This window comes from Herpailurus yagouaroundi, unplaced genomic scaffold (genome assembly GCF_014898765.1).
Source record: "Herpailurus yagouaroundi ecotype Mexico unplaced genomic scaffold, PumYag 140, whole genome shotgun sequence".
NCBI lineage: Eukaryota > Metazoa > Chordata > Mammalia > Carnivora > Felidae > Herpailurus > Herpailurus yagouaroundi.
Window position 1 is genome coordinate 75,976,139 of NW_024412395.1, and position 20,580 is coordinate 75,996,718.

Below are 20,580 nucleotides of genomic sequence, written 5' to 3' on the forward strand. Positions count from 1 at the left end.
TTAAAAATAGAACTGCCATATGATCCACTTCTAGATATTAAACTGCAATTCCACTTCTAGATATTAAAAAAAAAAAAACCACTAATTTGAAAAAAAGTATGCACCCCTATGTTCATTACTTACAATAGCCAGGATATGGAAGCAGCCTAATGTACATTGATAGATGAATGCATAAAGGAGATGTGATATATACACATATGCATATATGAGAATATTACTTAGCCATAAAAAAGAATGGTATCTTGCTATTTGTGACAATATGGATGGAACTGAAGGATATCATGTTAAATAAGTCAGAAAAAGACAAACGCACATACACACAAGGGAATATTACTCAGCCATAAAAAGAATGAAATCTTGCCATTTGTGACAACATGGAAGGACCTAGAGGGCATTATGTTGAATAAAGTAAGTCAGAGAAAGCCAAATACCCTATGATTTCATTTATATATGGAATCTAAAAACAAACAAACACACACACAAAAAACCCCAAAACCCAAATGAACAAAACAGAAAGAGATTCATATACAGAGAACAAACTGATGGTTGCCAGTGGGGAGAGGGGTGGGAGGATGGCCGAAATAGGTGAAGATCAAGAGATACAACCTTTCTGTTATAAAATAAGACATAAGGATGTAATACACAACACAGTGGATATAGTCAATAATATTGTAAAAAATTTGTATGGTGACAGATGGTAATTAGACTTACTGTGGTGACCATTTCATAATGCATAGAAGTATTAAATCATGACCTTGTACACCTGATAACTAATATCATGTACAACAAAAAATTACTCTTTTCATTTAAAATTATCAAGGTTTAGGAGCACTTGGGTGGCTCAGCTGGTTAAACGTCCAGCTTAGACTCAGGTCATGGTCTTGTAGTTCATGGGTTTGAGCCCTGCATCGGGCTCTTTGTTGAAGTGTGGGGCTTAGAGCCTGCTTCGGATTCTGTCTCCTTCTCTCTCTGCCCCTCCTCCTGCTTGCCCTCTGTCTCTCTCTCTCTCTCAAAAATAAATTTAAAAAAATTAAAAAATTACTTTAAAATAATCAAGGTTTGAAAAAATCAACTTATATTGACTGTTGCCATGAATATATTTTCTGCCTTGAGATATTAGCTATTGATATTATAAAGCTTTAAGTAGCAATACATTAAAAAATGTCATTCTAAATTTTCTATTTACATATTAGTATAGTAGTATTTTGGCGGGGGAAGTTCAAAAATTTTTAACAATACCAGTGTTTAATCAAAGTTTGGAGATCATTGTCTAAAACAACCACATTTCCTTTTACAGTACTCTGTGGATCTGTAATTTGACTAATTTTTTTATTAATTCCACTTAAATATTTGTTAGGACAAAGATTTTTTTTAAGTGTTTGTTTATTTTGAGAGCGAGCGTGTGTGCAGGAGGGAGGGGCAAAGAGAGGGGGAGAGAGAATTCTGAGCAGGCTCTGCACAGCCCAATGTGGGTCTCAATCTCACCAACTGTGAGATCACAACCCAAGCCAAAATCAAGAGTCCAATGCCCAACCAGCTGAGCCACTCAGGTGCCCCAGTTACAACAAAGATTTTTAAATGCAGTGAATGCTACACATTCCTATTTTAAAATTCAATTAGATAGTATAGTTTCTGTCCTAAAAGGTGTAAACCAAGTTTCTTTCTTTTCAAACGTATGTTTATTTATTTTGAAAGAGAGAGAGAAAGAGAGTGAGCATGTGAGCACAGGAGGGGCAGAAAGAGGAGAGACTGGAGCCTGCTTTGGATTGTCTCCCTCTCTCTGCCCCTCCCCCACTCGCTCTCTCATGAATGAATAAACAAACAAAAAGAACTATGGGGCATCTGGGTGGCTCAGTCTGTTGAATGTCTGGCTTCAGCTCAGGTCATGGTCTCCTGGCTCATGAGTTCGAGCCCTGCCTCAGGCTCTGTGCAGTCAGCTTGGAGCCTGGAGCATTTTTTGGATTCTGTGTCTCCCTCTTCTCTGCCCCTCCCCTGCTCATACACTATCTATCTCTCAAAAATGAACATTGAACTTATTTATTTACATTTATTTATTGTTGAGAGACAGATAGAGCATGAGCAGGGGAGGAGCAGAGAGAGGAGGAGACAGAATCTGAAGCAGGCTTCAGGCTCTGAGCTGTCAGCAGAGCCAGATGCAGGGCTCGAATCCATGAATCACGAGATCATGACCTGAGCCAAACTCAGACACTTAACTGACTGAACCACCCAGGTGCCCCTGAACTTTTCTTTTTAAATAAAAAAAAGAACTATGGAATCAAATATTACTTAAGTATAGCAATTAGGAAAAAGACTTTTGTTCCTGGATATGCATGCTAGGCAGACTTCTAAAATGGCCCCAAGATTCTCATCTATTAGTGCACCCGTCTTCTATCATCCATGCCCCTTGAGTGTGGATGGAACTTGTTGAGTATGATGGGAATAGGAATATGTTATCTTATGTGGCAAATGGGATTCTGCAGATGTAAGGTTGGCCTCTAGTGAATCAAAAGGGAAACTACCGCAATGGATCTGAGCTACTCACATGAGCCCTCTCCATCTGGGTCTAAAGGTCAGAGAGAAAGTTGAAGACACTCAAAATGTTAAAGTAATTCTACTCATCTTGAAGGCGCAAATTGCCATTTTGTGGAGGGCCACATAGCAGGCAGACTGGGGAGCTCAGAAAACAGCACTCTGTCAACAGCCAGCAAAAAGAGGAACCTTAGCCCTAACAACCTGAATATACCAGATAGGATAACTTGGATAGTCCCAGCTGATACCATGGTTTCAGAAGTTTGATTTTGAGCAGAAAACCCAGGTAGTCTGTACTCAGACTTCTGACCTAGATAATTGTGTGCAAACAGGTGTTGTTGAAAGCCATTAAATTTTTCACTGCTATGCAGCAGTGAAAGGGAGTGAAGATGAAGTGGTTATTCAAAAAAGGGAGAAAAACTAGTGGGAATGATTTATGAAGCTTTCATTTTGTATACTCCAGTGGCCTCTACATTTGGTGGTTTAAAGATAATCCTTTAAAGGCCCAAGGGAAACTATTAAAACTTCTAGCTGTATATTTCTCATTTTTAAAAATTTACTTTTCAGGGTTTATTTAGTAATAACATATACAACGTTAATACATGCAGATGATTTGTAAATGTTGATATATGCAGAGATGCTGATTATAAGAATTTAGAAAACACTCTTCTCATCAGAGGGAGAGTGTACCACTTGTCCCTCAAAAGATGTCCTGCCTCATTTTTAACTCCTCTCATCCATTCTTAGTGAAGTTTAAATCTATACTAAACTCTCAAATTATGTAGTGTCTCTTTTGGCATCTTATAATCCTAAGTCTTTCTAGATGCTTCTAGGAGCCCTAGCAAGTTAATTTTATTGACTAGAGCAAAGTTTAAGAATTACTATTTGGGACACAAAACAGAATCCCAGGTTTCTTCCCTACAGATCAAATTTAATAGTGTTAGGGTGACCTGGGAATCTGTTTACAAACTGTTTAGATCATTCTCATTTTCATGTAATTTGAGAAAATGGTCACTTAAGAACATATATCAAGTTAGCATAAGAAAAGCTGAAAGCATGATCTTTGGGAGAAACCTGTATTTGGGAGCGATTGTGACTGTTCAATTCCTTAAAAATGGAACATGAACCATGAGATGTCCATACAAATGCTACAAAATACCAACTTGGGAAATCTTAGAATTTATCTGGCTTCCAATATTTACCTGTAATGTGTCATTACGTGCCATGCATAGGCCTTCAAATTTCTGAAATCCATATGTGCTGTAAAGAAGTAATCTTGAAGGATTTTCTCCTGAGATGGTATTGAGGAGTATGTGAACTGGCAAACAATCTCTGCACCACATGCCCTTGTTCACCAAATTTATTGTTGAACATTCAGAACACCAGATTATGACAGATTTAAAAAGAAAGCACCAAAAATTGCTACACATTAATACCTGAGGAAAGACTGAAGGCAAATATTCATTAAACTCCACACCATAATGCCGAAACACACATGAAAACATACACAACACTCTACAGAGTATAATAAATAGCACTTTTTGTGAATTACAACCAGTTAAATGTAATAATGTTACTTACATCATTTAAAAAATACACACAAAATCACATTTGTGTATTTCATACACCATATATTATACAAAGCACTGGAGATCAGGCATGCTTAAAAGGAAAAATCTGCAAGGTGACAATCATTTTCCAGTATATGCCATAGGACAAATTCCTTTGCACTAAGTATTGTTACTATACACTGCATTTTCTGGACAAAAGTTATCAATTTGCAAATAAAATATTACTGAGTCTATCTCAGTATAATACATAGTCTGTCCTTTATAAATTTTTAACTATACTACAAACACAGATGCAGGTTGACAGCCATGTATTTTATTACATTTCCTTGGCAAACTACTTTCACCTCAATTTTACCATGTTCTAAGGAAAGACATGTTTTCTTTCTACCTATTTTTAGAGAATCCTAGATTTTTGTCTCTGGGTGCAGGTAGTGAAGGTGAAATGGGAAGAAGAAATGTGTTGAGTTTACATTCAAAATTGAAACTGGGGGCGCCTGGGTGGCGCAGTCGGTTGAGCCTCCGACTTCAGCCAGGTCACGATCTCGCGGTCCATGAGTTCAAGCCCCGCGTCAGGCTCTGGGCTGATGGCTCAGAGCCTGGAGCCTGTTTCCGATTCTGTGTCTCCCTCTCTCTCTGCCCCTCTCCCGTTCATGCTCTGTCTCTCTCTGTCCCAAAAATAAATAAACGTTGAAAAAAAAAAATTGAAACTGAAAAATACACAAAAAATTCTGAGTACACAGAGATGAGGGTATCTTTTAGCAGAGACCACGATATCCTCTGAATGGAATAATTTGTCTTAATAGAAATTATTTTAAATAAGCACAGTAAAAATCCAAGTTTTTACATTAAAAAATAAAAACAAAAACAACTAGAGCCAGTTCTTTCTTGAGATCTTAAAAATAAGTATTAGGAAGGAAAAAGAAAAAGAGAAAAGGGGGAAAATAATATTTAAAAATATACTGCATGAATCTGAGTTTAAGTACTAAAAAATTGCTATTGGGTAAACTAACTCTAATATTCAAGTATGAGCCTCAATAATCTGAGGAAAAATAAGTACAGGTCTTACTTTATGTCTTTGATAGATTATTCATTAAAAAGACAAAGAAATATACTTGAAGATTAATTTTCCATGTGTAAATAAATACAAAACAGAAGTGCCACCACATTTTCCTAAAATAAATTTATTTTCAGAAACTTTAGCCAAACTTACTTGCTACACCTATGAAATGTAAGTCAATTTTAATTCAAAAGGAGAACTCTGGAAATTAAAGCTTTCTAGAGCAAAACAGGAAATGCTAGTCAACTTTAACAATTTTACTTAACCAACTTCAAAGAAAAAAATTTGGTGCCAGGTTGAGAAGATGACCCATAATAAAATATACTTATAAAACTGCAGGGCATTCTTTCATCATTTTAAGGCACAGTCTGTTTTATCCCAAACAACTAAAAGTTCAAGGTCACAGTGATAATACGCATCCAGTTTTGGTCTATTTTCTCGTGGGTACGTTGCTACATTTATGTAAGCATTTATGTAAGCAAGTTAGTCATGTAAGTTTAAGAAACTGTAATACAACTACTTCAAAATAATACATTTAAGTCATTTATATATTTTTAAAAATATAAATACACGATACAATTTCATAAATTATATACACTAAAAATTGAAAGTTTTGTTTCCCCCTCTATAGTGGAGGAAGAGTTTATTTCTACCAATATTCCAACAAACACATATTTAATTCTGTAGACAGCATAGTTATATTAAAATACAGGTATTTCCTACTTAGGATAAAATTATTTAACACAGAGGAAAAATTCATTCCAAAAAACAATGTTAACTGAAATTTTAGGTCTTGTACATCATCTTTTTACTAATATCCAGTCACTACCAGATAATTGGATAAACCGTCACCACAGTCAAACATTTTAATATTTGGTTTTCTCTTGCCTCTTTACTTCCAAGGCTACTTTTGCAAACTGCATCAGCATTACTGGGCAGAGAAACAACAAATGATTAAATCAATTACATGATTCAATGGGAAAAACTATAATATGAAGGAATGAAATTCCTTTTGAGAATTTCCAGAGGGAAGAAATTAAAGAATTCGAATCAGATAAAAATGTTTTTGAGTCTATCATTTTTCTACTTTTCTCTCATGAATATAACACCCATCAATGTAACACTTCAGCATTAACACCATTGATTGTTTATATTTTCTGTTAAAATATGTGTTTTGAAATGTTTATCTCATTGGACTAAGTTAGGATCTAGTAGATAATTTTCCCCTTTGAAACATGTGATTTAAAAAGGGAATGGAAATACACAGAAGACAAATTTCACAGTAAGCACTGTTACATAAATGAGACACCTGTACCAAAAAATGATCTGTACAACAAAACTTGAAGTTTTACAACACAGAATGAATCTGTGATAAATAAAGCAAGATTACTTCAAATGCTTACTTCAATTAATTAATAAAAGATCATTATTGGGTAAACTAACTTTTAAAGCCACTAAAACCAGAGAACATTATCCCAGAAATCAGACAAAATAGAATATACTATGGTACATTACATGTTTTCAAAGAAACATTAGAGTATGGAATATAAGTTTTGAAGATTTACATATTTAATATAAGTCCTAGATGTAAAATACTGAAAATAATATTTCTGCTTTAATCCCAATATGTTAAGAAAAATTCATTGGCACAAATATCTGGAGGTATTTTACAGTTTCATTTAGCCTTTGGTGGCAAAGCATGTTTTGCTAACCATACGAATATAGTTATATTTTTCAATGTAGTGTTTTACGCTCAAAAAAATTCAAATGTGTTTTTTTCCTGTAAAAGGGATGCAAAAAGTCCAATATGAAACAAGTACAACATGAAATACAAAATATGCCTATAATTTAGGCTTTTGAATAGTTAATAGTTCTATGCTTTGTCTATAAATCTTTTACTGGTGCTAGTAATATTACCACTATACAAATACTAAAAGCAAAAATAACATTAAAAAATAGCACACGAACTTTACAAAAATGGCTAATTTTTAGAATTCCTAAATTAAGATTAAATTCAAATATGCAAACAAATTTACACTAACTGTTTTTTACGAGTGTTCAAAGTTACAAGGTACAGAATCATTACAGAATAATTCTGACTCATACATATCAGGTTCTATACAAAATCGTCAGAAATTGGTTACTTGGCATTTCAAACCATAGTCATTTTTGACAGCATAACATGCCAAAACAAACACTTTTAGAAAGTCCTGTACTTGACTCAGAATCTTCAACTACAGACAATGTAATCAAGATGTACGTTAGAATATCATCTAACTTTTGAAAGACATTATTGATTCAGGTGTACTGTTACGTTTATACTATTAATATAACAAGTTAGTCTATTCTCACTATTTCCAAACTTCATTCTGTTCTAAAACTGTTATTAATATACAAAATCCAGTCTTCTATATTCATAATATAACATCACAAAATTGTGAATTCTTGAGCATTTACAGTACACATATTGAGATTTGGATTACTGGCCTGACTTTTCTTTCCTATCATCATTATTAAACGTAAAGGACACAAATAGCCTCCCAGACTTCCTATTTCCTCAGGCTGTTGAAACTTACTGTGAAAAAATGCATGAGTAATAGTAAAAAAAGAAGTCCATTACAGACTTGGTAATGTTGTCCCCTCTGTTCAAGAGTGAGATGAAATTTCAGCTCCAAATCATCTGTTTTATAAAAGTACCTTCTACATTTACATTGGGAGGCAAGGAAGCTTTCTGTCAGGGTCTAATTTAGTAATATAAAGATATCCTTTTTTTTTTAAAGATTTTATTTTTAAGTAATCTCCACACCCAATGTGGGGCTCAAACTCACAACCCTGAGATCAAGAGTTGCACGCTCCACTATCTGAGACCGCGAGGCGCCCTGCATAACACAAAGATACTTTTATTACTTCCTGGAAGTGTGTCATGCTCTCTGAATTGACTTCCCCCTGAAAAACTGCACAAGGTATCTAGTTTCCTAGGATAGTAACACTGAAAAAAAAATGATGAAAAATAATCAACAGATGCCTCATCATGAAAAGTTGCAACACACTAAAAATTTTTTTCCCAACTGATTTTAATAATAGGTTACTAAAATTGCAAATGCAGCAATGTAAAGTTTTGCACTAAACCTCCTAATAAGCAAGCTGTTACACTCAGACCTAATGCCCAAGATGAAAATACAGGTCAAATTAATTATCCTGGGATTCAGGAATCAATTCCTCCCATTTTCCCTACAGCTTTCTAGAACTAAACTGAAAATCAGTTTTATCTCCTTTTATTTCCCCTGGCCACTAGTGTAAGAGGTGCTAATGAGCAGTGAGGTGATATAAATATACTGTGTTATGAATGACAAGTCTGAAGCATTAAGAAAAGTGTAAAACTAGAGAATGAACAAATTAGATAATCTGCCTTTATTAAGTATGTGTGTGTGTGTGTGTGTGTGTGTGTGGTGGAAACGTGTACCATCTGTACAAGTGACAGGAAAATCAACAACAAACAAATTTACTAGGCCTAGTATATAGCTCTTTATTTTTCTTTACTGTATAATCATGTAGATTGTAGTGTAGTTCAATCAAGAAAAGGTATTCCATTATATACATGTGAATTTATCTGACCGAAATATGAAATAAAAAAATTAACGACTAATCAATACATGATATATATATACTGAAGAGACTCAAAATCAATGTGAATGAGGCACACATGGTTTTTTAGGACGACTGTTCTAAATATTTTCATTCTGGTGACAACCAAGAAGAGTTAGCAGAACCTGTTTAATTTCTGGCAAAAGATCCAGAAAAAAGAGGTTAAAGTTTTCTATTGTATTATCAGTTCCAAGTTATAATAGTAACTCCAACTGAGGCTTTAGAAACACTGAAATTACTCAGTATTTTTACTATTCGGTCTATATGTTTGATGCAGTTATCAATGATAGGGTCCAAGAGTAATTTTTATAAGCACAAAACTTACTCAAAACTCAAATTCTAAATAAAAATGTTATAGTACTAGAGCTCAGAAGTTTGCCAAATTGGACACACTTTAACTGCCAATAAACAGCTTCATTTTTAGTAACAGTGCTAATAAAGCTGTGCTGTTTTACTAGCTAATAAAATAAGCTGCAAGCATGATAGGAGCAATGTATAATTGAGAGGCAAAAGGACCTTCATTTTCTCAAGTGACAGAAATATCAATTTCCCTAATCTTCAGACAGAGCCTACCTTCTCATCTCTGGTAGTTATTTGGGTTTAAAGTGCATCAGGATTTTTTTTTTTAATTTTTTTTTCAACGTTTATTTATTTTTGGGACAGAGAGAGACAGAGCATGAACGGGGGAGGGGCAGAGAGAGAGGGAGACACAGAATCGGAAACAGGCTCCAGGCTCTGAGCCATCAGCCCAGAGCCCGACGCGGGGCTCGAACTCACGGACCGCGAGATCGTGACCTGGCTGAAGTCGGACGCTTAACCGACTGCGCCACCCAGGCGCCCCAAGTGCATCAGGATTTGATAAAGACTCTGTCAAAATGTGTGTGTGTGTGTGTGTGTGTGTGTGTGTGTGCGCGCGTGCGCGCATGCGTTGTGTATCTGTATATATATGTACCCATAATGGCTAAAGACCCAACCTGTTGTTTATAAAATGTTTAATTAGAATCCTTTTTATAGCCCTAAAATGAAATATTCTGTTAGAATAAATAAGACTTTAGGACTTGATAACTACACTTACATGGAAATTGTCTAGTGAGATACAATATGCCTAGTCTGCTGCTTTAAAAAGCTAATCTCCTACTCACAAATGAGAAATTTAAGCTTGTTATATTTTAGTCATGAACGGTCCTGACTGAACAAGAAGACTTTATATCATGTAAACACCATGATTATGGCTGTCAATAGAAGATCCAAATTAATGAATTTTCTAAAGTTCTTTCTGTATATAAATATGTTTAAATTCAGAAATAGTTAAATGACACAATTAACCTATAACTTGAAATACATCAGTGAAAAAAACAAAGATACAATGTACATAAACTTATGGGTATATGAACAGATAAACATAGGCACATGTGTCCTTATTTAAATATACATGTGGTATGCCATGGGACATCCTTCCTTTCAGGTACTGAACAAACAAGCATTTTGCATTTTATCCCTTTGCTACCTCTCTCAAATCAACAAGAACCTGAAATATTTGCCATGTCTTACTATGAGATTATCACTTCCTTTTAATGATCTTCGTAAGTGAAAATATAAATACTGAACAACAGGCATGAGGCTGGGAGAAACAACGGAATCAAACAAATTTACAAACCCTCACAGACGACACTGAAACCCTCAAATGATGCCAAAACAGCAAGGACCTGAGGAATAACTGAGAAGAGAAGTGAGGTAACCCTCCACAGGCAGTAACAGCTGAGAGACTGTAATGGAATCCAGATGCAACAGCCGATAAAAAGAATCTGGTACTCTAGGACATTCCTGGGTACTAACAAAGACACAAGTTCGCAGGTACTACTGGGAGTTAAGGGCTTTACTTAAAAAGGTTTTGGGTATGTAGAGCATATACATCTAAAGGAAAGGCTCCATGAGCCAAGTACACCTCAGCCTGAGTTTATTCTATCTTAAGGCAAAATACTTAGCTCTATTACCTACTCTTTTGTAGTTAAAAGTGAGCTGAAGTCTGAAATGAAAGAAATAATACTTTCTTTTCTGTGAAACAGTAATCATCTTGGCAAATTAAGATTCCATTGTTAAAACTAGTGGCTAAAACCTCCAATCTATTTAAGTATATTGTTTATACATTACGCTATTAATGGAGTAGTGGTTATTCCGTTAATAGTATAATTTTATTTATCAAATGTGGTACAGCACTTAATCGTGCTTTTTCTCTACAGTAGACAAAACCTGTGCAAACCTGGAGTTTTTTCTGACCAGTGGAATTTAGTTATGTTAACAATCCACCATGATCTGAGGCACTTTTGGCAACCATGGGGTCAATGAATTAAATAAAATGGCATATGCTGGACAACTGTACTGCTCCAATGCTAGTAAGTAAATATTTGGGAGAATTCTCTTTAAATTTAACAACAGATTTCTTTAATAGTCTCCTGATGTTTACCAAGAGTACAAAATAAGATCTGCATTTGAAAAGCAGCAAGAAAATTTCATTGAATTTTGAGTTTAAATTATGTTAATTAATCTTGCATTGGTTACCAAAAAAACATGTCTCCTTAAAATTAAAAGTTGTATTTTCATAGATGTAAGAAAACAAAAGATATGCCTTGATCACTGTGGCTGCCAAAAACTGACCAAAGACTTCTTGTGGTTATTTCATTTTTGGGAAACCAAACAGTTGTGAATTTCATCAATCTTTTAAGACTGATTTCTCAATATGCATACTGTAGCAAATACAAAGCAATCTACTTTTCAGAAGAAAGTTTGATGAAATGAGCAGAATGCTTGAGTTGAGATTACAAGCAATGCTACATTTACTCAGTGTTTAGAAGATCCCCAGTATGGCCAATCAAGCAGAATAGCTGCTATGCAGAGAAGTCCTCAAAAACAGTGGCCACCATATCCTTTTACTAATTTTTCAAAAATGACTAGTACTTAGATGCCATACCACAAAACTAAACCATGCTTCAACTATTTTCCTCAAGCATTATAAAACTAATTTCCTATTTTCAATATTGTAAAAATAGACCTGTCTTCTCCAAAGGATCTTGTCATCCACATTCATGGATGTGTGCATTCCCTCTTAACACTGACTCTAATGATATAAATTATTTTTATCATTCCTTAAATCCAGTCTTACATAAAGTTACATAACGCATGGAGTAAAAGAGGAATGAAAACAAAGCATGGAACCCTGTATAAGTGTGCTGACCCAAAAGCAATTACACCAACAGCCAGAGGAAGTGGAAATTGTGAAGTAGTCTTCAACAATTTACTGTAAAGAGACAGAGAAATATATATTATGCAAACAACATTGTAGGCAAAACCAGAATATGCTGATATTTTATACAGTTCTGAGAAAGTATTCTAAATGGTGTTAGATGGTGTAATTTTTCATATAATGAATTTAACCATACGTAATTTTTAAAAAGATCAATACAAGCTATATTTTAGCCAGAGAAAAATACTAGCTGAACTTTTATTCACCAATTCTACCTCTAAAAATTTACCCTTACAAAAATAATATTTACTAAGACATACCTATAGAAATATTTATTTTAACCCTACTTGCAATAGCAAACAAAACAAAAAGCCTCAACCAAATAAAAAGGGAATGATCCTTAATTACTAACAGGAACAGTATTAAAATGACACCAAATCTTATTAAAAGAAAAATACAGAAAAGACTATTACTTTTTTATTCTGAAAACAAAAAACTGGGATAGGAGGGGTTAAAGAAATTTGTCTAAGGACATAGGGCTATTAAATGGCAGGCCAAGATTTAAACCCCAGGTCTGCCTTATTCTACAATGCCTACAAACATCTGCCAGAATCAACTGAAAACAGGCTTGTAGAGGAAACAACCAGGCAATGAAACTCAAATTTTATTATGGAGAACTTTAAACATATGTATTAGTGAACTACTAATAGTATAATGAACCTCATGTACCCATCACCCAACTTCAAAAAGTATCAAGTGATGGCCAATCTTACGTCACCTATAATCCTATCCACTTCACTCCTTCTGTACTTTTTTTTAAGTTTATTTATTTATTTATTTATTTTAAGAGAGAGAGTGAGCATAGGAGGAGTAAAGAGAGAAGGAACAAGGGAGAATCCCAAGCAGTCTCCATGCTGTCAGTGTGGAGCCTGACGTGGGGCTTGAACTGGTGAGATCATGATTGTGCCAAAATCAAGACTAAGTCACTCAACTGACTGAGCCACCCAGGTGGCCCTCCTTCCGTACTTTTTGGAAACAAATCTTATTAGACATCATATATTTTAAGGGCTAAATTAAAAAAAAAATCATTATATCCTAACAAGTAAACCTGATAACTAAGAAAACAAATATAGTACTTGCATATAAACTACATCTGCATACAAACCATAATTACTCTACAGTTATAGCTTTAACTTTAGGAACAGTCAAAATAATTAGAAATAAAGAACATGTTTCAGGCATCAAAGAAAGAGTGATAAAGACTAGGAAGAGATGTAAGAAAAAGAAAGATTGAACTATTATACCTGGATTTTATTGAAACGGTGTGAGTATTTCCAAGAATTGCCATAGTTGGAATAAGGATAAATGCCAAAGGTTTACACGGATCAGGACTAAGTTTAAAGTAATACCTACATCAAAGAGAAAAAACAAAAACAAATCAACAAAGTATACTCAATCATTTTAAATTATCAGAATCAAACAAATTAATTAAATTTCATAATACTGCATTGATATGAGAGCTCTAAACAGCTCATGAAATTTTTGATAAATAATTTTTGCTATAGATCATCTTTATACCTAAGGCTTTATATTGAGAATTATGTTCAGAAACTACTAAGGGAAATGAAAATATCCAATATGGGAGCACTTCCTTTTATTTTATTTTTATAAAGTTTATTTATTTTGAGAGTGTGTACATGTGAGGGGGAGGGGTAGAGAGAGAGAGAGAGAGAGAGAGAGAGAGAGAGAGAGACAGAGTCCGTCCCAAGCAGGCTCTACACTGGCAGCATGGAGCCCAATACAGGGCTTGATCCCATGAGCAATGAGACCATGACCTGAGCTGAAATCAACTGACTGAGCCACCCACGGACCTCAGCACTTTTTTAATAATAGGTATAGGGGCACCTGGGTGTTTCAGTAGGTTGGGCGTTGACTCGGTTTCAGTCAGATCATGATCTCGCAGTTCCTAAGTTTGAGCCCCACTCTGGGCTCTGCACTGACAGTGTGAAGCCTGCTTGGGATCTTTCTCTCCCTCTCTCTCTGCCCCTCCCCTGCTCACTCACTCCATCTCTCTCAAAATAAATGAACTTAAAAAAATTTAATAATAGGTACATGTATGTCTGAAAGGTCATACAGAAACAATGTTTTTATAAAACAAGTTATTCAAAATATATTAAGGCTGCTCTAGTTTATAAAAAAGATGAAAAAAATGAAGATTTATACAAATTGTCTCATTTTCTTTTAAATCTAAATTCTCATCCTGGCATTTACTGACAGTGAGACATCTATAGCCTTTTAGAATCATAAATTTATGCTCCTCAAATAATTTTCTCCCCAAACCTTCGAACAAAAAACTCTGGATTGTGACTAAAATTAGGGACAAAGGAAGAATATTAACATCTGGTAACCTGTTGATTTATCAAACTTTGACTTTTCAAAAAATATACTTTCAGTATTTAGATAATTTGAAATTTTTATATTGTTTCTAAAAACTATATTGAGTAGGAGTTCAATTATTGGATGATGTGGCCTATTTTTCAAAAACAAATTATAACTAAATATTCTAGAAACATCTTAGAGGGCATCTCAGACTCTGATTTAACCTAGAATAGTTACCATGTGGCAAGGCAAACGATGGTCATTTATTTTAGTTTAATGTTTGGTGCTCATTAGAAAAGTATACTTTTTTTTCATTATTTCCAATATTTTTAAATGTAAGCATTTTCTTCTTCCCCAATTTAAGGAAACATAAAACTGGTCATGAATTGAAAAATACTTAAAGCACTAGCATTAGGAATACCTTGGGTCAGCAAAACAAAGCACATTTTCACATATGTCTAGACTCACAGAAGGTTAAAGGTAAAATAAATAAAACACAATTCCCTCTTTTGGGCAGATTTTGAGGAAGTTTATATTCTTACAGTAAGGGAAAAAATGTGATTGTATTGAAAATAAATTTCAGGTGATATATAGCTTCCTGTTCTTGAGGACGTTTGATGGATCATTAGGAATCTGGCAAGTCTCTACTTACAGACATTTATTGTTTTAGCCACATAAATTATAATTATATAAATAAAACACACCTGAGATTCTTTAACCAGTAAATTAAAGATGGCATGCTGAGTAATACAATCCATGTTAATAAGTTAATCACAGTATTGTGCATACGAAGACTATCTTCAGCATCATTGGCAGATAAATGAAGATAGTGTACTGTAGAGTCTTTATGGTGATTTGATTTTTTTTCATTTCTTCTAGAGTGTTTGAGATTCTACAAAGCAATAAAGTAAAAATACTAAGGTATTGCATAAAATTTAAGTTTATTATTTTACTTAGAATCACTCCATTATTTAACAGCTAAATAAACACATCTATTACCAAACTGATATAAAATACTTTGCTCAAAGTATAAATTACCTTGCTCAAAAGTAATCTAAAGTGGTTATCATTATAAAACTTTTGTTCCTTTGACTTGCTATTTCCACTGCTGAGAATGTATCTTCTAAGTAATTACTTAAAATTTAAAAGATAATCTGTAACAATAAAAATGACATTTACTGACAAAGATCAATTTAAAATTAGACAATCTAATTTCTAGGTTCACTTATCTTAAAATTATTTAAATTCATGACATCTTTTTTTAAACACTGTAAAATCCTAACTTAAAAAAAAACACAAAACAATTTTTTTATTCCCTCATGTTCTTTTATATTAAAGTGATATAGAGCTTTGAAAATAAAACTTACCACAGTCTGGCTATTTTTAAAAGTTGCTAGGCTGGCTTGCAGATGAACAATCTAAGAAAAAGAAAAAAACTGTTTAATTTCACTTTTATTTTGAAACAAAAAACAACCATTTTTATTACAATTGAGAAGTATTATAATCTGAAATTTAAAGAAATCTAGAAAACTAAAAACACACTTAAACATTTACAAACAGTCTTTCAGAAAAGGTAAATAATAACTACACATACTTGCTATCATGGATTAAAAAACAGAAAAAAAAATAAGAACAAACTTTCAGAGTATGATAGGGCCAGGATATATTGTTATACCTCCTATATTCTGTGAGACTATATTTGAATAATGCTTTGCTCTAGAAGCTTCATGTCCTGTGAGTAAAATATTTGATTATCTTCATTATAGCATAAGGAATTTAACATGTTTCACACATTCCACATCACTGAAAATCTGAACTTGGTGAAATGTTTATAAGAACCTGAGAAAATCTTTTAATTTGCTATGTTTGCTTAAGCTAAGTATTTGAGAAAATTTTGCTTACTGGATCAATTATTTGAGACATCCAATTTGAAAAGCTAAAAATATCATATTTATAAATCAAAGTAGTAAACAGATTTTTCTGATAGACAAAATTCCTTTGGAAAACTGAAAATAATGTGTATGTATTAGTGTTAAAAACAGACACAAGTCAACTTTGTTTAAAAAAAGAAAAAAAATATGATCCATTCTGTTATCAACCGTCTCTACATGAGCCTCATGTGGAGAGTATGCAGTTGTATAACCTAGATTTTCCTGCAAAGCTGTCAGACTTCTTGGAAGTGTTTTTTGGTTTCCCAGTAAAATTATCAGACTATTTTATCCTTGCCTTCTGATTCTCCAGCAACATCTGTTAACATTCTACATTATCTCAGTACATTTGATAGCTTGATCCCACTGACATAATTTTTTGTTTACTACCCATGTTTAAAGAGGTGTGAATAAAAACTGCTCTAGTAAAATATTTTTTAAAAAGCTAACATTACTTGTAAGAGCAAGAAGCAATGTGAAACAGGTTATATCTTCTTCCCCCTTTTTTTAAATACACTAACCAAACTCAGATTAATAATTTCAGCTTTACAGTGAACTACGTATTTTAAATAATTAAGATGTTTAAAAAAGCTTTTTACACTTAAGGCTGTTAGAGAATAGAAGGTTACTACAGCTGTAATTCAAATTTTTGTTAACAACAGCAAAGGAAATTCTATGCCTGCCTGACCCAAAGCCCAGCCATTCTGACTTCATGATGTGACATACCTTAAACACATAATAAAGATAAGTAAGAAGTATGGCAAATGCTCCACAAGTTGTCCAACTAACTATGATCAAAACAATGGTCAAAAAGGGCAAGTCTAGTGATATCATCTTGATATCTTTAGGAAGTTCAGGGGGCCTGGAAAAAATAAGAATAAAGCTTTTACAAGTATATTAACAGTTACTTACATGGTCACATATAAGAAGAAAACAATTCAGTACTCTGCCAGGCTTTTCTGCTTATTAATATGCAAGTACCATAAGGTAAGCAGTAAAATGTTTTTTCATAAAGGCAAGGGATGACACATATTTGATTGTAAATTCTGTAATACACTGTGATAGCTCCTCTTTCACTTAGATACACTATGGCTGATACTAAGAAAAAAACATTGCTACAAATAATCATTAATAATAGGCTCTGTGCCATGTATTTCTGATCTTGATTAAGAGGAAAAACAGTTTTCTATTTCTTAAAGTCTGGAGATCACTCAGACAATGTGATGCTAGTAGTGTCTGAAGCATCTCAGAAGGGTGAAGGAAGAAGGCAGACCATAATCCCCTCTGTGACAGTAAATCATATAATATGTCTGGTGAGGAGCAGTGGCAATGGAAACTAGGTCAGTGGTTTATCAGAAAAGCCTACCAGTAACTTCAAACTTTGTCTATGGGCCTGTAATAAAACTCTAGGCAATGTTTTTGGAATTTTTATGCATTTCACCTAATCTGATCTTAAGTATCTTGACTGGAATCTATTGCCCCCAGGTTTGACTGAAAGTTAGCATATAAAAGCATTGCCAGAGAAACACTTCTTCCTTGGAAAGATTTACAGCCATAAACATTAAAACTACTTCTGTAATCTGTCAGTATTTTTTTTTAAGTAATGTCAACCCACAATATGTGGCTCTAACTCGTGACCCCAAGCTGAAGAGTTACACACTCTACCAATTGAGCCAGCACAACATCCCTCTGTCAAACTTTTTTGATTAACTCCTGGCATTAAGGTCTAACTCAAATATAGCATTTATCTTGTGATATTATATTTTTAACAAAAGTTTTATTTAGATATAGCTTTGAACATTAATCCATGTTTTTCTAGTCCTACATCTTTCCTTAGAAATTACAGTTTAGTGAAAGCAAATTAATATTGAGGATCCTTATCAAAATATAATTTTTTCCTTAAGAGCAATGAGAAAGCTTTTGGTCATTCTTTACCTTTTCAAAGCTAGCCACAATGAAGAAAGGAGTCTCACAGATGTAGAAGAAAGTAGACCACCCCAGTAGGCAGTGCATGTTCCAAACAGAAAGAGAATCAAGGATACAAGGGGGAAACACATACTCTGACTAGTTAAAACGATGGCATCTAATTCTGGCAACAATAACACATCCCATAATTCCTTAAACCATTTATATCTGTGGATAAAAGAAAACATACAATAAAAGCAAAAAAAAAAATCAACAACTTTCAAATATTTAATGTCTGAGGTGTTTGACCATTTACTACAGTCCCCAAAGTTCAATGATACTCAACTCATAATTATACTGAAAAACACATTTCAATTCCTTGTAGAGAAAAAGTCATTTATCTTCCAAGTAAGTCTACTGATCTTCAAGGATCTGAATCCTGAGTCTCAATATAACTCCACTGCTCTCTATTGATCATTGTAATGAAGTAACAAGTGATCTTTTTTTAGGTTAGAAAACCAACAATTGTTATGACAGAAGAAAAGAGATCTAAGTATATTGGTTCTTAACCAAAAAACCCACAAAATGTGAATAAATTAAAAAAGGAATGTTACGTGTGGTAGAGAGATCCAAAATATACTTGTATGGGAAGAAAAAGTGATCCGAGACATCATTTCATCAATACTCTATAATGGTTTGTGTTCATGAATCTGGGATACTCAGAGATCATGGACCATGTACATCCATTTGCAAATGTTAAAAGTCTGGTATATTTACAGACTAAGTTTCTACAATTGATACATATATATATATATATATATATATATATATATATACACATACATATATATATATAATTTTAAAACCTTTGGATTGGTTATAGTATTAAAGTAAATGTTGATATACCAATTAGGTCTCTGCCTAAGAGAAAAACCTCATTTAATAAAACATATTTTTATGAAAATTTATATTATGTTATGGGGCCAAACATGTTTTATATATATAAAACAATTAAAATCATTTTCACAGATAATAAAACTTACCCCAACAGAAACTTAATCATAAGTACAAAAGGATCAACTTTATATGGCTTGGCTTGTTTATCCAACATAGTAGCATATTCTAAGCAATGACCTGGTGATTAAAAAAAAAAAATTATATGTAGTAAAGAATTCATAGTGATTAAGTATAGACTTATCATACACTGACTGCATTACCTGTAAGAGCAATATATTTCTTGTTACAAAGCAAGGGTCATTACTATCAAAGACCCTATCTTCAAAAGATTAAAAATCACTGTAATTCAACAGATCTCATACAAGAGGACACAATCACTTGTGAAACAGCTTCAGGAAGCCAAAGCTGGGGTTTTGCCATTTGTATTTTCACAAAGCTCCAAAGGTGATTTAAAAAAAACAACAACTCTATAGAGATGTGATTCTTATACTACACAATTCATTCAAAATATATGCAATCCAGTGGTTTTAAGCATTCACAGATATGCCTTCCTCACCACAATCAGTCTTAGAATATTTTCATTACTCCCAAAACAAACTTTGTTCCCTTAACTGTCACCTCCAATGTCTCCTTATTCCCAGGCAACAACTAATATCTTTTCTGTCTTTATAGACTGGCCTATTCTGAACATTTCATATAAATGAAACCATGTAATATGTGGTCCTTTATGATGGGGTTTCACTTGGCATGTTTCCAAGATTCATCCATGTTGTAGCACCTATCAGCACATTTTACTTATCCATTTATCAGCTGATAGATATTTGGGTTGTTTCCACTTTTTGGATATTATTAACAGTGCTCCTGTGAACATGTATGTACAAGTTTAGTATGGGTGTATGTTTACATTTTTCGTGTAACTAGGAGTACAGTTCCTGAGTCATACTGTAACTGCCAGACTAGTCTCCAAAACACCTATACCATTTTATATTCCCAACAACAGTGCATGAAGGTTAAAATGAACACTAAAAGTAGACTTGAAATTGTAAGTTATTGAAAGGGAATGAGTAGCTGGAGAAGGATTTGGCAAGATGGAAACGGTAAAGGTTATTTCTGGACAGCTTTTACGTATTTTGGTCCTACTCTCTTCCTACCTCTTACTATCCGAGCCCAACAAGTGTGTGAGGGCCTTACAAAGTAGGCTCCTGGGAAACTATTCTAATTGCAATAGACTAGGGAAGGTTTTGTGCAATGTAGTGTCTATTCTGTATTTGCCTCTCCAGATCCATTCCATCGCCACCCTTTACTTTGCTCTGAATTCTGGGAGGCTGACTTCGGTTCAGTGAATGATAGGCACTGGAAGATAAGAGG

The 20,580-nt window shown here is 33.7% G+C and overlaps 2 protein-coding genes across 3 annotated transcripts in view; both read right to left on the bottom strand.

Moving 5' to 3' along the window:
* CUNH2orf66 (chromosome unknown C2orf66 homolog) overlaps positions 1–4,581 on the bottom strand; it is a 30,816-nt gene extending 26,235 nt beyond the window's left edge. Inside the window, exon 1 of the mRNA XM_040475743.1 lies at positions 3,732–4,581. The gene's annotated coding sequence lies outside the window, so the exon portion shown is untranslated. The remainder of the gene's footprint in view (positions 1–3,731) is intronic.
* Positions 4,582–9,969: 5,388 nt separating this feature from the next.
* The window catches only part of PGAP1 (post-GPI attachment to proteins inositol deacylase 1), an 81,266-nt gene continuing 70,655 nt past the window's right edge, over positions 9,970–20,580 (bottom strand). For both annotated transcript variants that reach the window (XM_040475741.1, XM_040475740.1), the window contains 6 exons: positions 18,286–18,483; positions 17,077–17,212; positions 15,790–15,840; positions 15,127–15,314; positions 13,348–13,452; positions 9,970–12,097 (listed from right to left, as the gene is read on the bottom strand). In XM_040475741.1, the coding sequence (XP_040331675.1) occupies positions 11,959–12,097; positions 13,348–13,452; positions 15,127–15,314; positions 15,790–15,840; positions 17,077–17,212; positions 18,286–18,483 (817 nt within the window). In that variant the 3' untranslated portion in view covers positions 9,970–11,958. The remainder of the gene's footprint in view (positions 12,098–13,347; positions 13,453–15,126; positions 15,315–15,789; positions 15,841–17,076; positions 17,213–18,285; positions 18,484–20,580) is intronic.